Source organism: Typopeltis vanoorti, chromosome 19, assembly GCF_054136105.1.
Source record: "Typopeltis vanoorti isolate ZY-2024b chromosome 19, IOZ_Tvanoo_1.0, whole genome shotgun sequence".
Classification (NCBI taxonomy): Eukaryota; Metazoa; Arthropoda; class Arachnida; order Uropygi; family Thelyphonidae; genus Typopeltis; species Typopeltis vanoorti.
The window spans coordinates 97677501-97703718 of record NC_143567.1 but is presented as its reverse complement, the minus strand read 5'-3'; the positions used below and the strand labels follow the sequence as shown (position 1 = coordinate 97703718).

The 26218-nt window shown below is 34.3% G+C and overlaps 1 protein-coding gene across 1 annotated transcript in view; it reads left to right on the top strand.

The window, feature by feature from the left end:
* Positions 1 to 14848: 14848 nt before the first annotated feature.
* Positions 14849 to 26218, top strand: part of LOC150096380 (polycystin-2-like) — a 286011-nt gene continuing 274641 nt past the window's right edge. The window contains exon 1 of the mRNA XM_090409166.1: positions 14849 to 15172. Within this exon, the coding sequence (XP_090265292.1) occupies positions 14977 to 15172 (196 nt within the window). The 5' untranslated portion in view covers positions 14849 to 14976. The remainder of the gene's footprint in view (positions 15173 to 26218) is intronic.

Below are 26218 nucleotides of genomic sequence, written 5' to 3'. Positions count from 1 at the left end.
CTTTGAACGTGTTCCATCCATCTATGTTTATATTTTTTAATTTTTTCAATTATTTTTCAATTATTCTTGGTTTAATTCTTTCATAATATCTTCGTTTCTTTTGTGATCAAATAGGGTATACTTTGCAGTTTTTCTCATAAACTTCTTTTCTGCTGTTGTTAATCTTTGTTTGTCTTTTTGTTTTATTGTCCAGATTTCGCTTCCATACATTAAGACCGGTAGGGCTAATGTATTGTATACTTTTAGCCTGGTTTGTTTTTGAACTAGGTTTGGTTTAAATATAGAGATAATTACTCCTGTTATTTTTGAATATTTTGCAATTTTTATGTTTATATCTTTTTCATTTTCATAAGTGATCATACATCCTAGGTAGTTAAATGAATTCACCTGTTCTAAGATCATGTTATCTAATACTATTTTAGTTCATCCTGGATCTTGTCCTTTAAAGGCCATAGTTTTTTATTTTTCCGTTGATATTATCATACCATAATCTTTGGATATCTCATTTAGATTTAAAATAGCTTTCTGTAAGTTATCTTCGGAATTTGTAATTATTATTTGGTCGTCTGAAAAGAGGAGAGTGTTTAAGTTAACTGTAGGTGAAAGTTTAATTCTTTGATGTAAATTTTTACTCCATTTTATTATTATTTCATTTAAGTAGATATTAAAAAGAGTTGCTGAGAGGGGACATCCCTGTCAGACCCCTTGGTTTATCTCTCTTGTATATGATAGCTCATGATTTAATCTTATTTGTATTTGATTATTTTCATATATACTTGTGACAGCTTTTAGGATATTATTTGGTATTTGTCTTTCTTTTAATATGTTAAATAATATGTTACTTTTAACTTTGTCAAATGCTTTTTCAAAGTCAATAAATGCAATATATGTATCTTTTTAGGCAGAAGGCTGGATGTCTATACATGATCGTCATTTTCTAAATCCATTTTGTACCTCTACAATAAAGTTTTCGGAATATTTCATTAGTTTGTTATTTAAGATTCCGCTGTATATTTTGTAACATGAATTTAGTATACTGATACCTCTATAGTTTTTAGGGTCATCTCTATTACCTTTCTTAAAGATAGGAATCACAATTGCTTTTTTCCATTCTATTGGGGGAATACCAGTTGAGTAAATTTTATTTAAAAATAATAAGAGTCTTCCTTTGAATCTTGTTCCTGCGTATTTATATAGTTCTGAACCTAGCTTATCTTCTCCGGGTGATTTTCCGTTTCTTGTTTCTTTCAGGCTGATTTCTAATTCTTCTTCAGTTATTTCCTTTTCATTTTCGTTAATTGTTTGCTAGTTGTCTTTTTTAAAATATTTGTCTGTCCACAGTTCTGTGTAGTAATTTAGAAATTCTTCTAATTTCAATTCGGTGTTTATTTTTATGTTTTCTTTGGTATTTGCATTTAAGTGTTTCAAAATCTTATATACATTGGGTCTTATTTTATATAAATCATGTTCTAAATTAGAAACAAATTTATTCCATGATTCTCTATGTCTTTTTCTGACTTCTCTTTTAGCTATGGCTCTTATTCTTTTATATTCTATTTCATCTTCTAATCTTTTACTGCTTAACCATTTGTGATAGGCTTCTTTTTTCTTTTTGATTATTTCTTTGATTGTATCATCCCAGATCTTCAGTTTTTTCTTTTATTGAATTTTGTGGTCTTTCCTAAGCTTTCATTTGCTGCTGCATTTAGTATCGTTTTTATATTAAGCCATTCTATTTCTATTTCTTCATTTTGTTTTAGTTTTTCTAGATACTAGTTAATTCTTTGTTCATATAGCCATTGTACATTTGTGTCATTCAATAGTCTAGTTTTATAAACAAATGTTTCAATTTTTCTTTCTGTTCTTGTTACTTGTAGCCATTTAGGTGGTAATCTTAATTTTATTTTAACAAGGAAGTGGTCACTGCTTATTTCATATCCTCTGTGAACTCTAACATCTAGTGAAAATTTTGATGTCTTTTCATTTAATATGAATAATCTAATATTGATTTCCATCCTCTTGGTGCCCAAGTATATTTTTGTGTCTTTATGTTTATAGAAGGAATTCATTATTTTTAGGTTATTATAAACTACAAAGTCAATCAATTTTTTACCATTTCTGTTTAGAGTATGTTCTCCATGTATTCCTATATTATTATTAATTTTCGTGTTTCCAATTCTTGCATTTAAGTCTCCTGCTAAAATTATGTAATCATTTTTATTTATTATATATGTTTTGTAGCTGATTATAAAAATCTATATTATCCTGTTCTCTTCCTTCTTCTGGGGCATATAAACCAATTATTGTTAAATAGCCTTTATCTATTTTTATTCCAGCTTCTATTATTCTTTCATTCCATAATTTATAATGTTTTAACTGTTTTGAAAGGGAGTTATGAATCCAAATCATGACTCCTGCTTGTGCTCTTTGGTCTCTGTCGACTCCACTGTATATCACATTAAATATTTTCAGTTCTCATAGTTCCTTTTAATTTCTTTTTTTGTTTCAGTGATTACTGCTATTTTAAAATTTCTTTCATTTAATAACTGGTCTAATTCTATTTCTTTATATGCTATTCCTCTTACATTCCAATTTGCTATGTGTATTATATTTTGTCGTTTCCATTTTCGTTTTCCCTTTTCCATTCCAGGGTCGTTTCCCATAGATTCAATCCGATAATCTTTTTCTGTCAGCTTACAAGTATGGTTATGTTCTCCATGTCAGGGGACTAGCCTGACGATGGAATAGTTCAGTGGTAGGGCTGCTACCTTAAGGCTTCTGAACTCTCCTTCTTCCGAATTTAAACCCATAGGAGGAATAGGGTATATTGAAGGGGAAAGGGTAGATTATAGAAGGAATATAGTAAGGTTTATAGAGAGGACATAGTTGTAAGGCCAGAAATGAAAAGACCCCATGTTTTAACATATACTTAAAGACACAAAAATATACTTGGTGCCCAAGTATATTTTTGTGTCTTTATGTTTATAGAAGGAATTCATTATTTTTAGGTTATTATAAACTACAAAGTCAATCAATTTTTTACCATTTCTGTTTAGAGTATGTTCTCCATGTATTCCTATATTATTATTAATTTTCGTATTTCCAATTCTTGCATTTAAGTCTCCTGCTAAAATTATGTAATCATTTTTATTTATTATATATGTTTTGTAGCTGATTATAAAAATCTATATTATTCTGTTCTCTTCCTTCTTCTGGGGCATATAAACCAATTATTGTTAAATAGCCTGTATCTATTTTTATTCTAGCTTCTATTATTCTTTCATTCCATAATTTATAATGTTTTAACTGTTTTGAAAGGGAGTTATGAATCCAAATCATGACTCCTGCTTGTGCTCTTTGGTCTCTGTCGACTCCACTGTATATCACATTAAATATTTTCAGTTCTCATAGTTCCTTTTAATTTCTTTTTTTGTTTCAGTGATTACTGCTATTTTAAAATTTCTTTCATTTAATAACTGGTCTAATTCTATTTCTTTATATGCTATTCCTCTTACATTCCAATTTGCTATGTGTATTATATTTTGTCGTTTCCATTTTCGTTTTCCCTTTTCCATTCCAGGGTCGTTTCCCATAGATTCAATCCGATAATCTTTTTCTGTCAGCTTACAAGTATGGTTATGTTCTCCATGTCAGGGGACTAGCCTGACGATGGAATAGTTCAGTGGTAGGGCTGCTACCTTAAGGCTTCTGAACTCGCCTTCTTCCGAATTTAAACCCATAGGAGGAATAGGGTATATTGAAGGGGAAAGGGTAGATTATAGAAGGAATATAGTAAGGTTTATAGAGAGGACATAGTTGTAAGGCCAGAAATGAAAAGACCCCATGGCCCTCGAGTACTCTAATAGCACAAGGGTCATAAAGTAAGAAGAGTTGGCTGATAAGGCCCTATAGGAAAGATTAAAGTAAGTGGGTCTTCCTCAAATTAGAAGAAGAAGAGGATAGATCCAGCTAGGGGTCCATGGGAGTGCCGCTTCCCTTACAATCAAGATGATTGCCCCTTATGGCCCTGTTGGTCCACGAGTCCTTATTCAGTATATTCGGACCACCCTACCATAAATATATATACACACACACGCACGCGCATGTACACACACACACATGGTGGGCTCCCCTATCCGCCACCCAGTGGACGCGCTCTCTAGGGGTTACAGGGTCCCCTGAGAGAAATAATTTGAGAGTCTCCCCTGAGAGAAATAGCTTGGTATCTTTAATATTTATTATACCCAAGGTAAAATACTTTCTACATTTATATCTCCTCCTGAGATTTTTATTTAATAAGGTTAAAACATTTTATGGTAATTTGTTCTGGTAAAATACTTATAAGCTCTGTATTACTAAAATCTTGGTATTTCTAGCCTAGCTCCCACCGATGAGACCTCAATAAAGGTCGAAACCGGTCTGGGTAGTGGCCCCTTGCATTATGGGTAAATATTAAGGTTAGTGATCAGAGCTTATTCTACTTTTACCATGAGTAACCTTGGTCTTGCACTACCTGCAGAGTCAGCTAGACTTGCATTATGAGCAGGAGCAAACTTGACTTATTTGTCTGTTTGCTTACTTGGGAAATGGAGTAAAACCAATTTATAAACAATTTTATAATTGTTTTATAATCTAAGCAATTTTATAAACTTGGTTTTAATCCTTTTTCCCAAGTAAGCAAACAAGCTGGCAAGTGATGTTTGCACCTGAATATTTTCAGGTCTGAGACAACTCATGGTAAAGGTGGAGTAAGCTCTGATCACTTTCCTTAGTATCTCCCATAATGCAAAGCACATCTCCTTGCAGACATGTATGATGCTATGCATCAAGGGAAGAGCCACTATCCATATATATATATGTATGTGTGTGTGTGTGTGTGTGTGTGTGTGTGTGTAGAAAGTTTTTATCTTTGGTATAATATATGTTAAATTCTTTAACATATATTACCTTGTGTATAATATATGTTAAATTCTTTAACATATATTATACACAAGGTAAAATACTTTCTACATCTATCTCTCATCCTGAGATTTTTATTTAATAAGGTCAAAGCACCTTATGGTAACTTGTTTTGGTAAAATACTTATAAGCTCTGTATTACTTAACTTGATATTTCTAAGCCTGGCTCCCACTGATGAGACCTCAATAAAGGTCGAACCCGGTCTGGGCAGTGGTCCCTTGCCTTTAATGCATAGCATCATACATCTCCTCAAGGAGATGTGCTTTGCATTAAAGGCAAATATTAAGAATAGTGATAAGAGCTTATTCCACTTTTACCACAAGTTGCCTAGGCACCACTTTGCGGTCACCCAGACTTGCACTATTTGCAGGTGCAAACTTGACTTATTTGTCTGTTTGCTTACTTGGGAAATGGATTAAAACCAGGTTTAAAATAGCTTGTTATCTTTAACATGTGTGTGTGTGTGTGTGTGTGTGTGTGTGTTTAGAAAGTTTTTTACCTTGGGTATGTTATATATTAAAGATGCCAAGCAATTTTAAATAAAACTTGGTTTTAATTTTATTTCCCAAGTAAGCAAACAGACAAGTGAGTCAAGTTTGCGTCTACATGTAGTGCAAGTCAGGGCGACTCTGCGTGTAGTGCAAATCTGGAGACTCCACACGTAGTGAAAGTCTAGGCAACTAGTGGTAAAGGTGGAATAAGCTTTGATCACTATCCTTGGTATTTACCCTTAATGCAAAGCACAAACCCTAGCAGAGATGTATGATGCTCTACATTAAAGGCAAGGGCCACTATCCAGACCAGTTTCGACCTTTATTGAGGTCTCACCAGTGGGAGCCAGGCTTAAGAAATGTCAAGGTTGAAATAATACAGAGCTTATAACTTTTACCTAAACAAGTTGCCAAAATGTGGTTTGATCTTATTAATTAAAAATCTCAGAATGAGAGATAGATGTAGAAAGTTTTTTACCTTGTGTATGTTATCTCATCTCATCCTAAGATTTTTAATTGATAAGGTCAAAGCACCTTGTGGCAACTTGTTTAGGTAAAAGTTATAAGCTCTGTATTACTTAAACATTGGCATTTCTTAAGCCTGGCTCCCACTGATGAGACCTCAATAAAGGCCGAAACCGGTCTGGGTAGTGGCCTTTGCCTTTAATGTATAGCATCACACATCACCACTAGGGGATGTGCTTTGCATTAAGGGTAAACACCAAGGATAGTATCAAAGGGTATTCTACCTTTACTACGAGTTGCCTGGACTTGCACTGCGTGTGGAGTCGCCCACACTTGCACTATGAGCAGAGTCGCCCTAACTTGCACTACGTGCCGGTGCAAACACTTGACTTACTTGTCTGTTTGCTTACTTAAGAAATAGGATTAAAACCAAGTTTTAATATATATATATATATATATATATATATATTAAAATCATTCATAGACTTAGGCTAACTATCTGGGATATATATGAGTGAAGACTGATTGCTTACCAATCTGAAATTTTTAGTTAGGATTACCTGCTTGGTCCATTTCCTTTGAAATAAAATGCATTAACTAACTATGGTAAGAAGATAGTAGAATTACATAATATTTACACATGTTTGCTGATGAGAGGAACTTTTTAAAGACTTTTACTGCAGGTTCCAAGTCGCTGTTCTTTTGCACAGAAAATTTTTTCTTCTCCTGGAAAATAGTTTTTAACTCTGCAACTTAAAAAAATCGACTGTAAAATTCATATTATGTTCAGACAATAATATGCACATATCATGGTTTAGGACCAGAAGACAGCAGTTGTCTGTCATGCAGTGGCGGCCCGTGAAGTTTTAAGTGGAAGAGTGCTGCCTATACAAAATAATTTTAAAAAATTCTTTTTTTCCTAATTAGTAACCAATTTATTAATAAATAAATCTACAGATTTATTTATTAATAAATTGGTATTGAAAAATAATAAATTTGGTAAAGAAAAAATGATGGCATCATCTCAAAAACCAATGACGTCACGCTTCCTTATCTTATCTTAATCTTGTCACTGGTGCATCCCATAGAAAAATTCCAAACATTCCAAACTCATGACATCGTCATCTCAAACACGTCACGATTCCTTATCTTATCTTGATCTTGATCTTGTCACTAGTACATCTCCTACTACTTTTGTTAAATTCCGTGATCCAGCATATTGAGTGTATTTTGCAATGGTTTGAGTGAAAGGACATCATACATTAATGGTAGGCTGACCATATTTCCTTGAGACAAAAACGGGATGGGGGTTTTGTAATATTTTGTATTTGTGGAAAAGTAAGACAATAAAAAAAGTTTTACTTTGCCCAATATGTATGGTGATGGAACGTTGGTAATTATTGCTTCTGATTTGGTACGTGACGAAGAAAATTTTGGTTCATAAATTTTATTGAGCAATGTCGACAAGCCGTCATTTGCGCGAAAACTTTTGCCGTGACCCACCGTATGATAAGCAACAAGAGCTTCACTTGCTGCAATTTTATCACTTTCGCTATCACCATCAGGTCTCACCATCAACGAACTAATTAAAAAAAAAAAAAACTGAACCCGTGTTTTCAGCATCCTTATGTTTCTGGCTATGCATTAAAGTTGCTTCTGCTTCCATGAGCAACGGGAAAAAGGACATTATAATGTTGGCATACCACTTTTGTTTCATCATTGCACAGCATGTCCAGTTTAATAAATTTGAATTATTTCTGGAGATCGTCATTAAAACTACAGTTTCGCCTCTTTGACATTGCAAGGATAGATTTAAAGCTTTAGAAAATACGAAATTTAAACCACCGGCATTGAATAACAAAGCCACCGGTTAAGTTAGCATATAGACAAAACAAAATGTTGGCATTACTTGCGCGTCTGAGACGCGCAAGTATTGCCAATATATATATATACAGTATATGTATATATCCTGCACTGAAGTCCTACTTGGTGTTAATTTACATATATTCTGGTTTAGTGTGCAGAAACGAAACGAGTACGCACGCGCGCGCACTTACGCATATTAACCTCTTTGAAAGGTGCAGGGAAGAAGCATTGGACAGGGACTTTTCGTCTCTTTATGTTGGTACTTGAGAGAACTTCATTTGACTTATTTCCACTAATTTCTCTCTAATTTTTTGTGTCATTATGTCATTATAACATTTGCGTAGTGGCCCTTTTCGGCTCTTTATAGGTCACAGATTTTTGTTATGAAATAAAAGTTTGTTGATCATGTCGAGTATATAAGAAGCACTGGGCGGATTTTCCATAATGATTCTTACATTTATAAGTGAGGTATCTGGTAGTTTGTTAATGTAGTCTTGCTATCTGATATGTCCGCGCGGTTAGCCTAGTGGCCCTGCGCTTCGCAACCATATGCCCCGGGAAAGAGTGTCCTTGGGTTCGATTCCCGTCGACGACGCGAGGAACTTAAGGATCTTTCTCAGACATAGCCAAGTTAGCCGGTCTTGGGCGTGGACAGCAGGATTTCTTCCTTCACTTTATCTAGTGTTTTCCATCCCGCAAAGCAGGCAAACCGGTACCGTGAACACACACGGATTACAGCCAGGAATACTGACCCAGCCATAGGTCTGATTCGTCAGCTATGCCGGTTCCGGAGCCCTGATAAAATTTGGAGGAGACTGAGAGGGTGTCGTCCCTCCCCGTAAAAGGGGACTCTCGGATGTGTACCATCACACGGAAAGGAATGGCTATCTGATATGCTGTTCTCGTTATTCTGTAGTTATGAATGAAGTAGTATTTTAACATGAGTGTCTAGTGGCATAGGTGCAGGATCATTGTTACGGTGTACATACTGTATATATTGTCCCTAGGCAAGCACTATTCAATAGTGGGCGCCTGGGAGTGACATAAAAATTCCATCAGTAGGAGCCAGACCTAGGAAGATACTAAGATTAAATCAATGTGGAAATTACATATTTTCCATATACAACTAAAAGGGATATCACCTTATTATTAAATACTCTGGATGGGAGAGAGTTGTGGAAAGTTTTTCAGTTGGATACAATATATTATATTTGACAAGAAATTATATTCTTGTTTTAATCCTCTACCCAAGCATACGCAAAAGCAACCTTACAACGTCTACTTGTATATAGAGTAATACACCTTTTTTTTTTTTTTCTTCTTATAATTGTACGTATGAGTTCTGCATTGATTCAACCCATCTTCTCGGGTCCCATAATGTTTTTGCATTATGGGAAGGGTCACTATCCAAAAGGGTTACAAAGGTCATCGATGTGAAGACACCTTTAGATATACAAATAGACTAGTCGTGAAGTTACTTCATGCTTATGCTATAGGATAGGATTAAAACAAGGATGTAGGTTATAGGATTAAAACAAGAATATACTTTATTGTGAAGTATAATTTGATGGATAGTCAATGCGTCGTATCCTGCAAGGATGAATTAGTTTGTTTGCCTCAATTGCCCATCTAATACATATATATTAGATGGGCAGTTGGATATATTAAAGGTTATCATTTCCTTTTATCATATCGATTTTGTATTTTCAATGATTTTTGGTGCTTAAGGCAAACAAACCCCTTCATTCTCTCAGGATGTTCATTATTTGTAATGGCCACATATTGCATGATCCTCAATATTGGCAAATGTCTTTAACAATCTTACAAATATTACACGTGCCTCAAAACTTAAAATAGGTTTTACCAGTTACTATAAATTATTTCACATTTCACTAAACACAAAATCTAATTATCAAAGATCTCAAGCAACATAAACTGGATATATATTTAAGAACCACAGAAAAATAAATAAAACACTTGTGCTCACAGTTAGATTATGTTTAAACAATATGAATGATAGTTCAAATCGAGTTTTAATATACGCATTTTTGTGACAGAATTTGTATATTTTTCCATATATATAAATCCATTATTAATTTCAGATGTTTTGGCATTAAAGTTAACTACACCTATGAAATAAAAACAAAGAGAGTAATTAGCAACTTTCAAGCAACGATTTCACCCCACCCCCCCTCAGAGAGGGTGAAACTATAACCGATAGTTGAGTGCCTTCTCTGTTTTCTTCCTAGTTAGTATTCCCACTTTTAACATAAGTCACTTTTAAAATCACGAAAGTAAAACTCTTAAAACATTAACTAGGATTTGAAGAAACAACTGAACCCGACAGGGAACCGCAGACTTGAAGATTAGGATATTCTTTACTTTGGCAGAACAAATGATAATGGCGATAATCATAAAGCAAAAATGCTATTGTGGTTTAAAAGAATTAAAAAAAAAAAACTTCCTAACTCCTATTACCGCCATAGATATTCACGAAGCTAAGAATAATGACAATGAAAAAGAAATCAGGAGAAAAGCGTGTTTTTTTTTTATAAAAATTGAGATATTTGATCTGAACGCATCGCATAAAGAAAAAGAATTTGAGAATTCATATCAACAGTCACAATATTTTTTCGACAAAACACACAACAGTGATATTCTGATAATGCCGTTGATGCTATGATAAGTAAATACGCACGAGTATGAACGATGTAAGGGAGTAAATTTGGAAATGATTCATTAGAAAACAATAAATGTAACAAAAAATTAAAAGAGGGGTTAAAAACATCCCAAAGGCCTTTGAAAAGAAGACAAAACTCGAGCAGAAGATGATGGACATTGATAACGTGCGAACAAGTCAAGAACGTAGTTTCAAAAAGTTGCAAGAAGCATTCAGTACCGTATTAAAGCAAATGTTCATTAGATTAGGTCTTAAATCACAGAAACAGGAAAGAAGAGGAAGAAAAAAAAAAGAAAAGAAAACTAGAACGATCTTAATCTTAAATAGCATAAAAAGAGAAGTAATACTACATGTATATAAATATATAAAAGACGAAAGTTTTTGATCAGTAGAAAAAACGAGTTTGAGGAGGCAAAACAATACTCAAGAGGATGATAAACAATGCTACAAAAATAAATAAAGAAATAAATAATGGAAAATAGAATGTGCAAGGAGGCGAAGAGTTCTTGGACTAGAAGAAAAAGCAAAAGTTTTCTGAGGAAAAAAAAAAAAAAACGACACCATACAGTATAAAAGGTCTAAGACATTCATACAAGCATTTAATTACATTAGACAGAAAGAATTTTTTATCAAAATAAACTATTGAATCTTAAAACATTTGGTTTTAGCACATTCTCGTTGATTAAAGAATAAAACTTAATAAAATGCATTTAAAATTGCCTCGGACTGAACAAAAAACAAATCGGGACGATTAATTCATATGTTATATATATATATATATATATATATATATATATATATATATATATATATATATATATATATATATATATATATATATATATATATATATATATATATATATATATATAGATGTAGAAAGTATTTTACCTTGGGTATATATATATATATATATATTTTTTTTTTTTTTCCTTCAGAATTCATTTTTACTTGGTTGGAATATTATAAAAAAGCTTTAATGACTGTTACCGAGAGATAAAAAGATGACAAGATATATTTAAAAAGATACTACTAGTTTACTAGTTTCGTTGAATAGATCAACATCCTCAGGTATCACAATCAAAGAAGTATATAAAAAATTACAGAGACTTAAAATTGTAATAACAGAACAAGTATAAAAAGACAGTAGCGTGTTTGTAAAATCTTGGAACTTTTAAATAGCAAGACTTACTCAGAAATTGCTAGTGACCCTACGATGGAACTACACAATAGAACTAATAATTTATTAAAAACCACCTTAGAGTTACAAAGAAACATTCGGCTTTCTCTTAGGTCACTTCATCCCTTGATACCTCGACTGTATGGTCTCCCCAAGATTCACAAAAATAACTGCCCACTCAGACCTATAGTTGAGGGCATACACTCTCCTACTTATAATCTCTCCAAATATCTCGCGAGTTTTCTAAGAAATCTTTCTGGAATTTCCTCTTCGCATAAAAAAAACTCTGCAGATTTTGTTAGAAACAAAATCTGCAGAGTTTTTTTCAAGGACATCAAACTTAAAAAAACAGATTTAATGGCCAGTTTGATATTATTTCTCTCTTTACAAATGTACCTGCTCAAGAAGTCCTCGATCTTCTCAAGAACAAATTATCAAAAAACTCTTTGCTCTTCTCTCCCATTGCATAAAGTCAGGATACTTCAAATATGATAATAAGATCTACTTACAAAACTCAGGTCTGGCTATGGGCAGCCCACTCTCTCCGATTCTCGCATATATATTTCTCAACGATTTTGAAGAAAAAGCTATTAACTCCTTTCACTTTAAACCAAAAGTCTGGTACCGCTATATTGACGATATTTTACTCATCTGGGAAGACGGTGTCGATAACCTCTATTTATTTTTAGACCTAAACAAGTGCCATGAAAAAATCTCTTTCACCTTCGAACTGGAATCAGATGACTGCCTTCCCTTTTTAGACCTCAAACTTACCAGATGTACTGAGAGCATTAAAATCTCAATTTTTAGAAAGCCTACTCATACTGACAGATACCTTCATGCTTCCTCCCATCACTATCCTCCACAAAAATGTGGTATTATTTCCACCTTAGCTCACCGAGCCAAATCATTACTTACAGAAGAAACAGAAATTGAAAATGAACTCCTTTTTCTTAAAAAAACTTTTATTAATGACGGTTTCTCTCCAAAGAAAATTGACAAATTTCTTTCCCCCAGGCACTCAACTACTTCTGAAGATCCCTCTCCCCAAAGAGCCTTCATCTCCTTGCCTTACATCAGCTCTCTTTCTGCTTCACTACGCTTCCAAAACTTCGTTCATTACTTAGCAAACATAAACAGAAACATCTTCCTACTCAGTTTTCAGGAGTGTACAAGATTTTGTGTGATTGCAGAAAGCCATACTATGGACAGACCGCTAAATCCATCCTTCTACGTTTGGATGAACATCGTAGAGATATCTCCTATAACAGGACTAGAGCTAGTGCTCTCTCTAGCCACGTTCTCTTTTCAGCTAACTCAGACGAAGGCCGCCAACACATTGTAAACGGGACTCAAACTTCTAACATCCATGTGTGCTACGATGAACTCGAAAGAAAGATTGTCGAATCCAGGGAAATTTCTCTAGATTCCTCTCATATCAACAACAGCCTGAGTTACAATCTCTCTGACGCACACGTTGCTTCTGTTCAGTACTGGCGCACTCTCGACAGCGCGTGGTATACGTTTGTTTGGAACTCATACTCGCATTTGTTTTTCAAACACGCAACTGTCTTTTTATACTTGTTCTGTTATTATAATTTTAAGTCTCTGTAATTTTTTATATACTTCTTTGATTGTGATACCTGAGGATGTTGATCTATTCAACGAAACTAGTAAACTAGTAGTATCTTTTTAAATATATCTTGTCATCTTTTTATCTCTCGGTAACAGTCATTAAAGCTTTTCCATATATATATATATATATATATATATATATAATCAAACAGTAGTTAAAGTGCTTTTCAAACACATGCAAATCCAATGAATATCTTCCGTCGTTTTGAATGAAATTACTAGGGGGAAACGGTGGCAGACGAGAGGTGATTTAGTTGGTTGTATTCCCTAAACTGCCGAAATGTCCAGTTCTCCCTTGAATAAATTTGTTGAAAGAGGGAGATACAATTTATCGTTACATGGATGAGAGAAATAATAAGATGATGACTTGCATACCACTCGAAATATATTTTCTTTTAAATAGTATACAATTAAAAACATTTAAATTCAAAATAATTTAAATTGCGTGGCAAATAACTATTATAATAAATTCTGCTGAATATTATGTATAATAACATATAATAGTAATATGTTATACGGTACTGTATTCGTAAATTAATTAATTTTTAAAAAACTAGAAAAAGATGTTCCAAAAAATGGTTCATATGGATGCCAAAAACTAAAACGCAGCCTTGACAATTATGAAAATTCAAATTATGGAGGTTAAACCTAAACGATATCACACATTTAGGAAGGGAGAGGAGGTGTGAAGGAAATCTGGAAAATATATATTTTGTGATGCCAAGCATTCTCCAAACGATGCCTTAAACATTATTTTGAGAATAAGAAATTGAGCGATTCTGTGTTCGTATGTGTACGATAAACATACTCCCGATATCAAAATATTAATTAACTGCAGATGCCCAAATTCATTTCAAAGATATAAAGAATATCCCCTGCACCAGAATACTACCATCTTATTCTTAGAATAGTTTCGAGGAGTTTACAATTTATTGTTATGGAGTAAAGGATATGCAATGATCGTAAATTTTAGTCACAAAAGATGACGATTTACATTGAAAATCGTAGTCTATGAGGACAGCTTCAATTCTATGCGTTGAGATAATTCTTTTAAACCGTCCTGGTTTGCTTCGATTAGATTAGACAGATAAGGATCATGACATCAATAGCTCATGAACGCTGACTTCATATTGTGTATTAAATCTCTGAATTCAGGACATTAGATTTTTAAATTAAGAGGTGTGTGGGGATGAGGAGAAGAATGAAAGTACCCGCGCGCGAGAGAGCAAAAAAAAAAAAAAAGTGGGTTGATCTGATATTTCTCGATATCCTAAATGCCATTTTCCTTCTCTCTGTCATTACATGTAACACGACACTAACTACGTTGTGTAAGTTTGTCCTTTACAGATTTTTTCATGGTTCAGGGGAGTTTCAAACAGTTCTCCTTGACAACGGAAGCTTCACTAAGTAATGTTGCTGTCCTGCCTACGCCATCCGTATGCTCTTATGATAACGAAGCACGTGACCATAAGCCACACCACCACGTGCTTTATCTGCACCAATTAAACACCAGTCACGGGCTCGACGGAAAAGACAAAGTAAAGCGAGCCACCCTACCGGAAAAGTTTGAACGCTGTCTCCCAAGAGACAGCTGAAAAGTTTTGTTCTCTGTAGCAAAGTTTGTTTCTCAGTCGCTAAAAGTCTGTAAAGCTTACATCTAAGTTCAGTATCGCGGCGACCATCCTTATATATTTTCGAAATGACCAACCCAGCAAGTAATCTCCCGAATATGGCCCGTCCATTCAGCGGAAGGTCTGCCTGGGCTGTGACCGATGTTAGTGAACCTGACCGGGACATAGAAGCGGACGATCAGATACAGCCCACTATAATTGCTGATGTAGTCCCAGAGCCCGATAGGTCAGGCTGCTGGTATAGTTTTACCCGTGCTATAAGAGGTGGGTATAGTTATGAAAGAAAGTTCTTTTCATAGGGAGTGAAAGTGTGTGTTTGTGTGTGTGTGTGTTACGCTAATCATTAGTAGATTGGAAGTTTACTGATGTTACTGAAAGTTTTCAGTTAAGTTCAGAGGTCTCTTAAATAAAGCTGTCAACTTTTGTGTGTGTGTGTGTGTGTGTGTAATGATATCATCAAACTTTATTTATTTACGTTACATCGAATAACAAATAATGTACTTTGAAGCCACATAAACATTAGATCAAAAACGTATTTTTAATTTAAGGCTGGAAAAATTTTAAATTCTTTGCCGTTATTCAAACTGTGGTTAAAATCAGTTATTCCCCCCTTTTTGTAATAAAAAAATAACGGCTTTCAAGCAATCTGTACTAAATATTTGAATTGAGTTGCTCCATTATGATAAAATTACCATTGTGTTGGAGTAATAGCTAGATTTTAAATGAACCAAAATAATTACCCGAACGTTTTAATCTTAAAACGTTCGGGTAATTATTTTGTTAATCTCTCACACACACACTGTGTGTGTGTGTTCTCCAGATGTTAACTTTGATATGAAGATTAAAACGTTCGGGTAATTATTTTGGTTCATTTAAAATTTAGCTAATACTCCAACACAATAAACACATTACAATCCATACTGCATACCAAAATATCACTAATTTTTTCAAATGCAAATCCTGCTAGCTTGAAATCTAGTGAGAGAAAAATACATAAACACTAGAGTCCTGTTGTTTATGTGGCTAGAGATCAATTCATGAAATTATCCCGTTTTAAAAATGCTAGTGATTAGTAGTGGACTAATCTGTAATTAAAATAAGGACTGAGGTTGTTATTGTCAAATTAATTGACTACAGTCCTGGAGTAATAAGTGTCTGAAATCCTGAAGTAGGGGATTGTTTAAAGACCTACAGTCCTAATTAGCGACTTGTTTGAAACAGAAATGATTTCGGTCAAATATGTGAAGGAGTTGAATAAGTTCATTACAAATACGTTCTTCATTCCACCTTTAATTCCCCTACAAAATTAAAGAATTTATTTATTTATTCTAAAGGATCCCTTCTCTGCCACCTGGAGATATATATTGACACTCCTGTAACTTGTCATACATAGATGAAACAGGAAGCAATTGCAACCGGAAAAGGAACACAAACGACACATCACATTTAATAATTATACAAAATCGGACCTTTCTGATCATGCTCTGGACTCTATGCAGAATAGACTGTAAAGGCATCTGTTCCTTACGTCCTATCAAAAACCTGAAACGACAGCATTGAATGCAAATTTAAAGAAGTTGTGTATGCATCTGTTCCTTACATATCATATCAAAACCTGATAAGAATGCAAAATTAAAGAAGCTATGAAAAATTCTAATCAACTACCGTAATCTCAGCAGTATACCATACCTAAAAAGTTCAGTAATATGGATGGTATACATTCGACCCATGTAATTTCTGTTTCGAGCAGGTCACAGATAAGGACTATAATTTCCAGCAATCACCAACTCCAGGACTTTAGCCACTAATTACTTCAGTGCTCTAAGTTAATTGGGCAATAACAACCTCGGTCTTTATTTTAATTATTGATTACGCTACCGCTAATGTTGCTAGCATTTACCAGTATTTTTAATTATATGAAATTTATCTCCAGTATAAATCAGAGTTTACGGTTGACAAAATTATCAATACATTACACAAAATATCAAACTAACTTGTTTCTTTGTATATTTATATGTGCATCACATGATCTTAATAGAAGGCCGAAATTATCTTTTGTTTTATGCAGTGGCCGCTCGTGGCTTGAAATCGTGGGATGCTGCAACTTCAAATATACATACACACTGTAAGCACAGGGTATACGTATTTGGATAAAATATCAAAATTATGGTAAAAATTTTAAAAAAAAATTGAACATGAAAAAATATTGTTTATTATCGATAAAATTATACAGTTTGGTATAATTCAAAATTACTTAAAAATAAAATCCATTATGATAACCCCAATAATGTTTTAAAACAAAAACTATAATATAACAAATGCTATGTCTTTAATTGTAATGTCCAAATATTTAAAGAGACGGAGTAAACACGATAAGCATTACGAACACTCTACCACTGGCGCAAACTGCATATAAACAACAGTGGAACTGCGCTACGGACAGTGCCGCATTACGCTAATAGTTCGCAACTCACTATGACGTGCTATGCTTGCGCGTAGCAATATGACACTGGTAAACACGGTGCCGCTAGCGTCCTTCGCCCTCCTAAGTGCTACAAGATGGATTTTTATTATTTTTTATACAAAATAGGAGAATTGTATAGGATTGTTGATGATAAAATTAAATATTACAAGCAAATATAAATAAATTAATAAATATATTTATATAGCTTGAAAAATTGGGGTGCTGCAGTTCCAAGTGCCTATGCACGAGTCTCCCCTAGCGAGCCTGTGTAGCTCAGTGGATGTGGCGTTTGCACACCACCGCGCTTGGCCGCACGAAGGAAGACTTCATTTCGAGTCTAGTCGGCGACTAGAGGAAATTTTTCTAAGCCTTTTTTCGACCGGTTCCCGAGTTAGTTCGATCTCTGGCACGGGCAAGCAGGTTTTTCCTTCCGGAAACTCGGGTTTTTCGTCCTGTAAACTCAAGAAAATCGACCGTAGAGCCCACATTATTTCAGACGTTAAATATATTGTGTTAGGGTTAGGGACCACGAGATGGCGGCACATTTGAGCCGTCTCTCTTCACTGCGTACCGCTTAATTAGTGATAGCTTTGGGCCATCTGTCTCTGATTGGGTACCAGTGGAGATTGAACTGCCCACTCAGTCTCCAAAAGTTAGATAGGGCTAAATGGCCTCGCCTACTCCCGTATACGGGAATAAAAAGGCGTTAGCTGATTTTTTTTTTTTTTTTTTTTTTTGTTGAAGGATACTCGTAAAAAATAGCGACCAAATTTGGTTGTGGTTCATTGGACAATCGGCATGTTTTGCATGAACTTATAGTAGTCATAAAAACAGTTTATGGTTACTATAAGGCTTCTATGTATTATCAGTGAGTGTGAAATCTCTCTAGCTAGTGATTTCTGGGATGAAAAACCTGACCTTTTGAGTGAAAAAACCATGCTAAGACCTGCCTGACCATATAAGTCTTATATGCCTGACCATATAAGACTAACTAATGCGTGTTTAGTCGAGGAAACTTTTAAAAGTGATAGTAGGGGAATAGAACCCAGGACTTTTAAGCCAAAGGGCTTCATATTCCTATTGACTGAACTACGGAAGATGGGTATCAGGTCGAGTCAGTTTGGTCCCATAACGCGTAACCAGTAGCGCACTCAGGGTTTAATCTTAGGGAGAGGTGGTTGAGTAGACGATTTGAGAATACACACTACGCATCGCATACGACCTATGACTGAGCATCTGCAATGATCGCTAATTCATAAGTAGTATAGAAATGGAAGATACGACACAAAATAAATAAATTAAAAAAAAAAACAATTTTAATTAGGAAAAGATTTTTGGAAATTTTCTAGTGTGTTTTTCCTTTTTCTTTGAGGTGGACCAGGTCCCCTTGGCCCCCCTCCCCTCTGGGTGCACCACTGCACGTAATCATAACGAAAAAATATTAGCCATTATATTCTACGGATTTGATCCAGTTTATATCAGACTTATATTAGAATTATATAATCCTTGGAGGCCAAAACCTCTCGATTCCCAGTCTCTATTGCACAAAATTGAGGAAGTGTCATATGTGCAGGAAGTGAACATCGATCGAAGCAACCAATAATCAAACGGTACCAGGGGCCGAACTGTACATTCGATGAAGAAGAAGATCCTTCTCAGTTTTTTCATTCTTTTATAGTGTCCGAAGTGCTATGAATGGTAGTATAGAATGACATTCTTATTGGAAAAGCACCAGCTTTCGATTGATCAGTGCCAGCATTTCCATTTCTTAGCATTTACTAACATTATTTATTGTCAACTGAGATTGGAGTTGAGGCATCCCTCGAAATTTTAAGAAATGCTCAACGTGACCTTGTTCTTAACCCAGTCGTTTATCGAGAGAGAGAGAGAGAGAGAGAGAGAGAGAGAAAGAGAGAGAGAGAGAGAGAGAGGAAGTGCGTCTTTGAGGTCTATTGACTGTGTGCTATCGGATTGCTGAAATAGGCTCCCTTATTGTCTTAGGTAATTCGTTTGATAAATCATTCGCCATGAGGACCAGTCAATAGTTCTCTACAGTCAGCGAGGTGATGAAATTAGTGTGCAGAACATTTCCACAGCCTAGGTTGAATAGGCAAAAAAATTCGCAAGAACAATCATAGAATTATTTCTAGAGTAGGCATCCTGTAGGAAGTAATAAATATGCAGTAGTGTATTATTTGATTTCCACCAAGCTGATTTATATTTTTTAAGAACTCAGAAATGCGAATCTGAAACTCAAGTTAATCTCTCTCTCTCTCTCTCTCTCTCTCACACACACAGTGCACTTCGCAACCATATGCCTGGGGAAGGACTGTCCTAGGTTCGATTCCCGTTGGTGACGTGAGGAGCTGAGGGATCTTCCTCAGCCATAGCCAAGTTAGCCGGTCTTGGGCGTGGACAGTAGGGTTTTTTCCCCAGTTTATCCTGTTTTTTTTATCCTGCAAAGCAGGCAAATCGGCCTTGAGAACTCAACACCACAGGACATAGAATACACTGGTGCGTAAAGCTAACCACCTTATCCTGTAAAAGGTTTGAGGCCCGATGATTAATAAACTCTCGACACCGCAAGGTAAAAGAGGGGAAAGGAAAGATGATATATATATATATATATATATATATATATATATATATATATATATATATATATATATATATATATATATATATACACTCTATTAAAAAAAAAAGTAGTAACTGGCTTATTATTATTTTAGATTACGTATGTTAACAGCTCCGTTCCTGTTGATAGATACTACTTCAATTTAAACAATAACAAAATTTTATCTGGCCAAAGTAAATTCACAGTGCCGAAATTCTCAGTTAAAGCAAGTTGAAAAAGACGAGAAAAAATACGACGAAATTGAATAATAAAAACACAAGTACCTTACAAAAAAAGGTGAAAAAAAAATCCTATAAATGTAGGATAAGTCCAAAGAATGTGGACTACCTCATCATCTAAGAAAAGTGCACACCTCTGCCAAAAAAAAAGACTTCTAAATATAGTTTATAACTATTTGTTCTATAAATTTGGCCCTGTATCGACCTTTTTTTAAAAAACAAGTTGGTAGAATATGCTAAGTAAGCAGTAGAAAAAGTTAATTTTGAAAAGGTTGTACCTCTGTTCTCTCTTATTATTAAAGTTTTGCATTATGAGCTTCCTGAAAATCTTCCTCACTCTACAAACATCTCGATTATCTTGGGATAAGTTTTAAGGGCGATCCCCAACTAGGTCCTTTTCTAATCAAGATCGCAGGCCACACATTTAGATTAATTTTTATTTCAGTAATTCTTTCATATCAATTCTACAGGTGGGTTATCTTTTATAAGAGGCATGGAGGGGGGGGGGAAGCTAATTTCCTAAAAATGGAAGGATAAATCCTTTCGTTTTCCCTATAAGGAAAATTTGTATTCAGCTGAAATTTGAATTTAGTGGAAATTGAATCTAAGTCTTTCCTGTCAAAGAATAATCGCTGCTGAATGCTTAGACTGCGTTTGATAAAAGTTTGATCAAATTTTATCGGTGTTCATTTTTATTAATGACATCTCAAACAGCAACACCACTTTCCAACCACAAGGCAACATCTCGTGGCTCATTGGGATGCTGCCTTGTGGGTGGAAAACAAAACTATTCTCCGCTCTCTGCAAAGCTGGCTGAAGGTGACTGTTAGTACCTTTACCCTCACTATGACGAACTATCTGGCAAAAGTTTCATACAGTTTGCTTGATCCGTGATCAGAATTCCAATCCCTTTCTGTCCCCAATAACACCATGCAAAAATCAAGCACCACTGCATTTTCTTTAATAGCAATTAACGCATTCATTCCCAAAAATGAAAGGTAAGGTCTCTGTATACATTTCTCATCACAAATTACTATTCTCGTATATCTGCATGCTTAAGGCAGGATTTTTGAATATCTTTTCTCAACTAGAACTTTATTATATGCTTGGTCTAAATCTATGATTAGATATGGAAGAAAATCGTAGGTATTGGCAATTATTGGCTTTAATGAAACACTCACATATATCTGTGTATTAAGTTGTCAAAAAAAAAAAAAAAGGGAAACAGTCATTTTAAGATTACCTTCATCCTTGATTATTTTAAATTTAACCTTCCTGGACCTCCGAGAGCCCACATTAAAAAAAAAGTATATGAATAAATCTATAATTATCACATACAGAGCTCTCCTAAATTCTCATTTTCTTTTATTCATCATCATCATCATCATGCGTATCAAGGATTTAGGCCCAGCATGGCCTGTCCCCGCCTTAGAAGCTATCGTTGAATCGTTTAAGAGGACGTCCTGGTTTTCTTTTTCCTAATGGCTTGTACTTGAAGGCTTGTTTTGGTAATCTTTCTGTTTTCATTCTTTGAACGTGTTCCATCCATATATGTTTATATTTTTTAATTTTTTCTATTACTGGTTCTTGGTTTAATTCTTTCATAATTTCTTCGTTTCTTTTCTGATCAAATAGGGTATATACTTTGCAGTTTTTCTCATAACTTCACTTCTGCTGTTATTAATCTTTGTTTATCTTTTTGTTTTTTTTCGCTTCCATACATTAAGACCGGTAGGGCTAATGTATTGTATACTTTTAGTTTGTTTTGTTTTTAAACTAGGTTTGGTTTAAATACAGAGTTAATTACTCCTGATATTTTTAAATATTTTGCAATTTTTATGTTTATATCTTTTTCATTTTCATATGTGATCATACATCCTAGGTAGTTGAATGAATTCATCTGTTCTAAAATGCTGTTATCTATTACTATTTTAGTTCTTGCTGGATCTTGTCCTTTAAAGGCCATAGTTTTTGATTTTTCTGTTGATATTATCATACGATAATCTTTGGATATCTCATTTAGATTTAAAATAGCTTTCTATAAGAATTTGTAAGAGTCTTTCTTTTCTATAAGAATCTATAAGAAATAGCTTTCTATAGAATTTGTAATTATTATTTGGTCGTCGGCAAAAAGAAGTGTGTTTAAGTTCACTGTAGGAGAAAGTTTAATTCCTTGATGTAAATTTTTATTCCATTTTATTATTATTTCATTTAAGTAAATATTAAAAAGAGTTGCTGAGAGGGGACATCCCTGTCGGACCCCTTGGTTTATCTCTCTCATATATGATGGTTCATGATTTAATCTTATTTGTAGAGGCCTGTGTGGCTCAGTGGAAGTGGCGCTTGCGTCCTCTGCGCTTGGTCTCTCGGAGTTTGACTTAAGTTCAAGTGTATTCGCCAACTGGAGGAAATTTTTCTTAGCCTTTCTTCGACCGGTTCCCGAGTTAGTCGATCTCTGCAAACGGGTTTTTCCTCCCGAAACTCCGGTTTTTCATCCCGTAAACTCAAGAAAATCGGCCGTAGTACCCACATTATTTCAGACAGTGACATATTTTGTTAGGGTTAGGTACCAAGAGATGGCAGCACTTGTTTGCCAGCCTCTTCATCGGTGGTTGCTATAATTAGTGATAGACTTGGGCCAGCTATCTCTGATTGGCTACCGGTGGAGATTGAACTGCCCACTCAGTCTCCAAAAGCTAGATAGGATAAAAAGGCTTCGACTACTCCCTATAAGGGAATAAAAGGCGTTAGCTGATTTTTTTTTCATATATACTTGTGATAACTTTTAGGATATTATTTGGTATTTGTCTTTCTTTTAATATGTTAAATAATATGTTTCTTTTGACTTGGTCAAATGCTTTTTCAAATCAATAAATGCAACATGTGTTTCTAAATTGTATTCTCTTCTTTTCTCTATTATTAATTTTAGGCAAAAGGCCGGGTCTATACATGATCGTCCTTTTCTAAATCCATTCTGTACTTCTAAGATAAAGTTTTCGGAATATTTCATTAGTTTGTTATTTAAGATTCTGCTATACATTTTGTAACAGGAATTTAGTATACTGATACCTCTATAGTTTTTAGGGTCATCTCTATTACCTTTCTTAAAGATAGGAATCACAATTGCTTTTTTCCATTCTATTGAGGGGATACCAGTTGAATAAATTTTATTTAAAAATAATAAGAGTCTTTCTTTGAATCTTGTTCCTGCATATTTATACAGTTCTGAACCTAGCTTATCTTCTCCAGGTGATTTTCCGTTTCTTGTTTCTTTCAGGCTGATTTCTAATTCTAATTTAGTTATTTCCTTTTCATTTTCCTTAATTGTTTGCCAGTTGCCTTTTTTAAAATATTTGTCTGTCCACAATTCTGTGTAGTAATTTATCTGTGTAGAATTTTTTTTTATTAACTTACGTAATACAAATTAGCATCTTTAGTGAAGATTCCTTAGTATAAATCATCATTCAAGCAGGGCTCGATAAATTATGTAAAATCTTAATCGTTACATAAAAAAAATTACTCGCTCAAAACCCCACCCCTGATTTTTTTAAAATTATATATTCAATAATTCAAAAGGAATTTCACCAAATGTATGCTTGGTTGTTGAGTCCTGCCTCATTGGGTTTACTAACATCACTTCAACTTATATTCTATAATTTCATAATCGTACACATTTCCACTCTTCTCGCAAAGTTTGATCCTATCAAAACCATCACAGTGGGATTATCCAAATTTTTCTACCTTTCATCTTTCTGGGTAAACTCTATGTGTGCCTCGACAACGCTAGGCTGCTCTAAGAATGAGCAGCCGACTACTGGAACTGTTTCTAAATCTGTTTTTGACCTGTTCCCGAATCAGTCGATCTCTGGCAAAGCGTTTTTTTTTCTCCTGGAAACTCCGGTTTTTCGTCCAGTAAACTCAAGAAAATCGTCCCTGGAATCCACACTATACCATACAATAAATATAATGTTAGGATTAGGGCTTGCGAGATGGCGGCACTTGTCAGCTGCCTCTCTTCACCAGATGCTGTGTATAATAACTATACAACTATACACTATACTATATATATAATATGATAGCCTTGGCCCAGTTATTTCTGATTGGCTACCGGTGGAGATTGGACTACCCTCCTCGGTCTCCAAAAGTAAGACATGGTTAAAACCGCCTCACCTACTCCCTATATGGAAATAAAAGGCGTTAGTGGATTTTTTTTTTTTTTTTTGCATACATGGCAATGATATGCTTAATTTTGAAAAGCTTAATCACCCTCATGAATATATCCTTCCTGCATACTATTCTTTAATTTTTCATCGTATTACTATGATATCTCCATTTTAGTTGGATTAATCGCAAAGCTGGAAGTCCCCCCCCGCCGAATATTTCTTCAAACTTTCATAAGAAAGAACACATACAATTTACAGATAATATATACTAGTGGTCGACGATAGTGACACTACGTGTTGATGGTAGAAGTGATACTTGAAGGATTAAGTGAGGGAGACGATGAGTCTTTGGACTCCTTGGAGGTGTCATGTATTAATAATAAAACTACTGAAGAAATTTTAATACAGACGAGGATGTCTGTTCCGTAGATAATGCTCGACAAATGGTTATATGCTTGCTAACAGGGAGAACAATTACCTAACCACATTTCACTCTTCTCTATACCAAGATGGACGGAAAAAACTTGAGTGAGCTTAGATTTAGAAACATCTCCATAGTCCGGTCAGTCATGAATTATGTCTGGTTTCCAGTATCGTTGCAATATAAAAGGAACTTTTATATAATTTTTATATGCAATATAAAAGGAACTTTTATATATAAAAGGAACTTTTATATAGGCTTGTCAACAAAAAAGTAAGTAAATTCCAAAATGCAGACAAACAAATCACAGAACCCATGTACTTTACAGAATATAATTAATTACGCTGCTTTTACAGTCGTGGGTTTGCTGAGCGTAATCCAAACCAACCAAGTGGTTTTCATATATAAGGGTATAATAATTAATTGATCGTCCCTAATGTCATATTCGTATTGATAAAGTACCTCACGCTTGAACTTCATCATTTGATAAAGCTTATCGATTAGTACTTCCTGGTTTAATGTTTCACGGAATTACTTTATTTTTTTATGGCAACTTCATGTACTGGTGAAAACTTATTGCGCACTCTTATGCATACGCCATACTAAGCTTAATACTAGGAGTGAGATAAGGATTAGACCAGTGCTTTTCAAACCTTTTTTGATCGCGATCTCTAGTAAGAAATAACATTTTACATTACTCCGTACACACGCACACACAACTTAAAATTTCAAGAAACAATGCATGATTTACTGCATCAACTAAACACAAAATCGTAACAAGTTAATATCAAATTAACTTTTAAAATTTACCATTACTGTATTTGTAATTATTTGCACACACACGCGCGCATGCGCGACTTTATTAGTACGAAATATTTTTGCTGGGTGGTCAGCAAAAATATTTCGTATTAACTTATGCAGGAAAAAGGTACCAGATCTGAAAAAAAAAGTACTAAATTTTCATCTTTCATTTCACTCTGTTTACGACATTTTACGATATTACTACCTTCTTATCATAGATGAAGTCAATGTTAAACTGCTAAATTAACACATGTACAACAAATATGAAAAGAAAAAAAAGTCAAACTCATCTCACTATAGTCATCTATGAGTTCAAGAGCTGCAGTTGCCAATCATCAATAACCTAAGTCCCAAAGTCCCAGTTGTAACTCTAGCACTATACATGTATTAATTTACCATATAATTTTTAGTTTCATTTTAGTGTTTAAAATAATATAACATTAAATTTTCAGTTATTTATTATGCTATTACGTATATACAGGGGTTCCCGCTCACAAGAAAAACACTGGAAGTATTTATTCATTATTTTTTTTTATCAGATTTTGCTAATTCAATTAACTCTTCAGAAATAGTAAAATCTGTAGCTGAGGAATGTTTCAATTTTT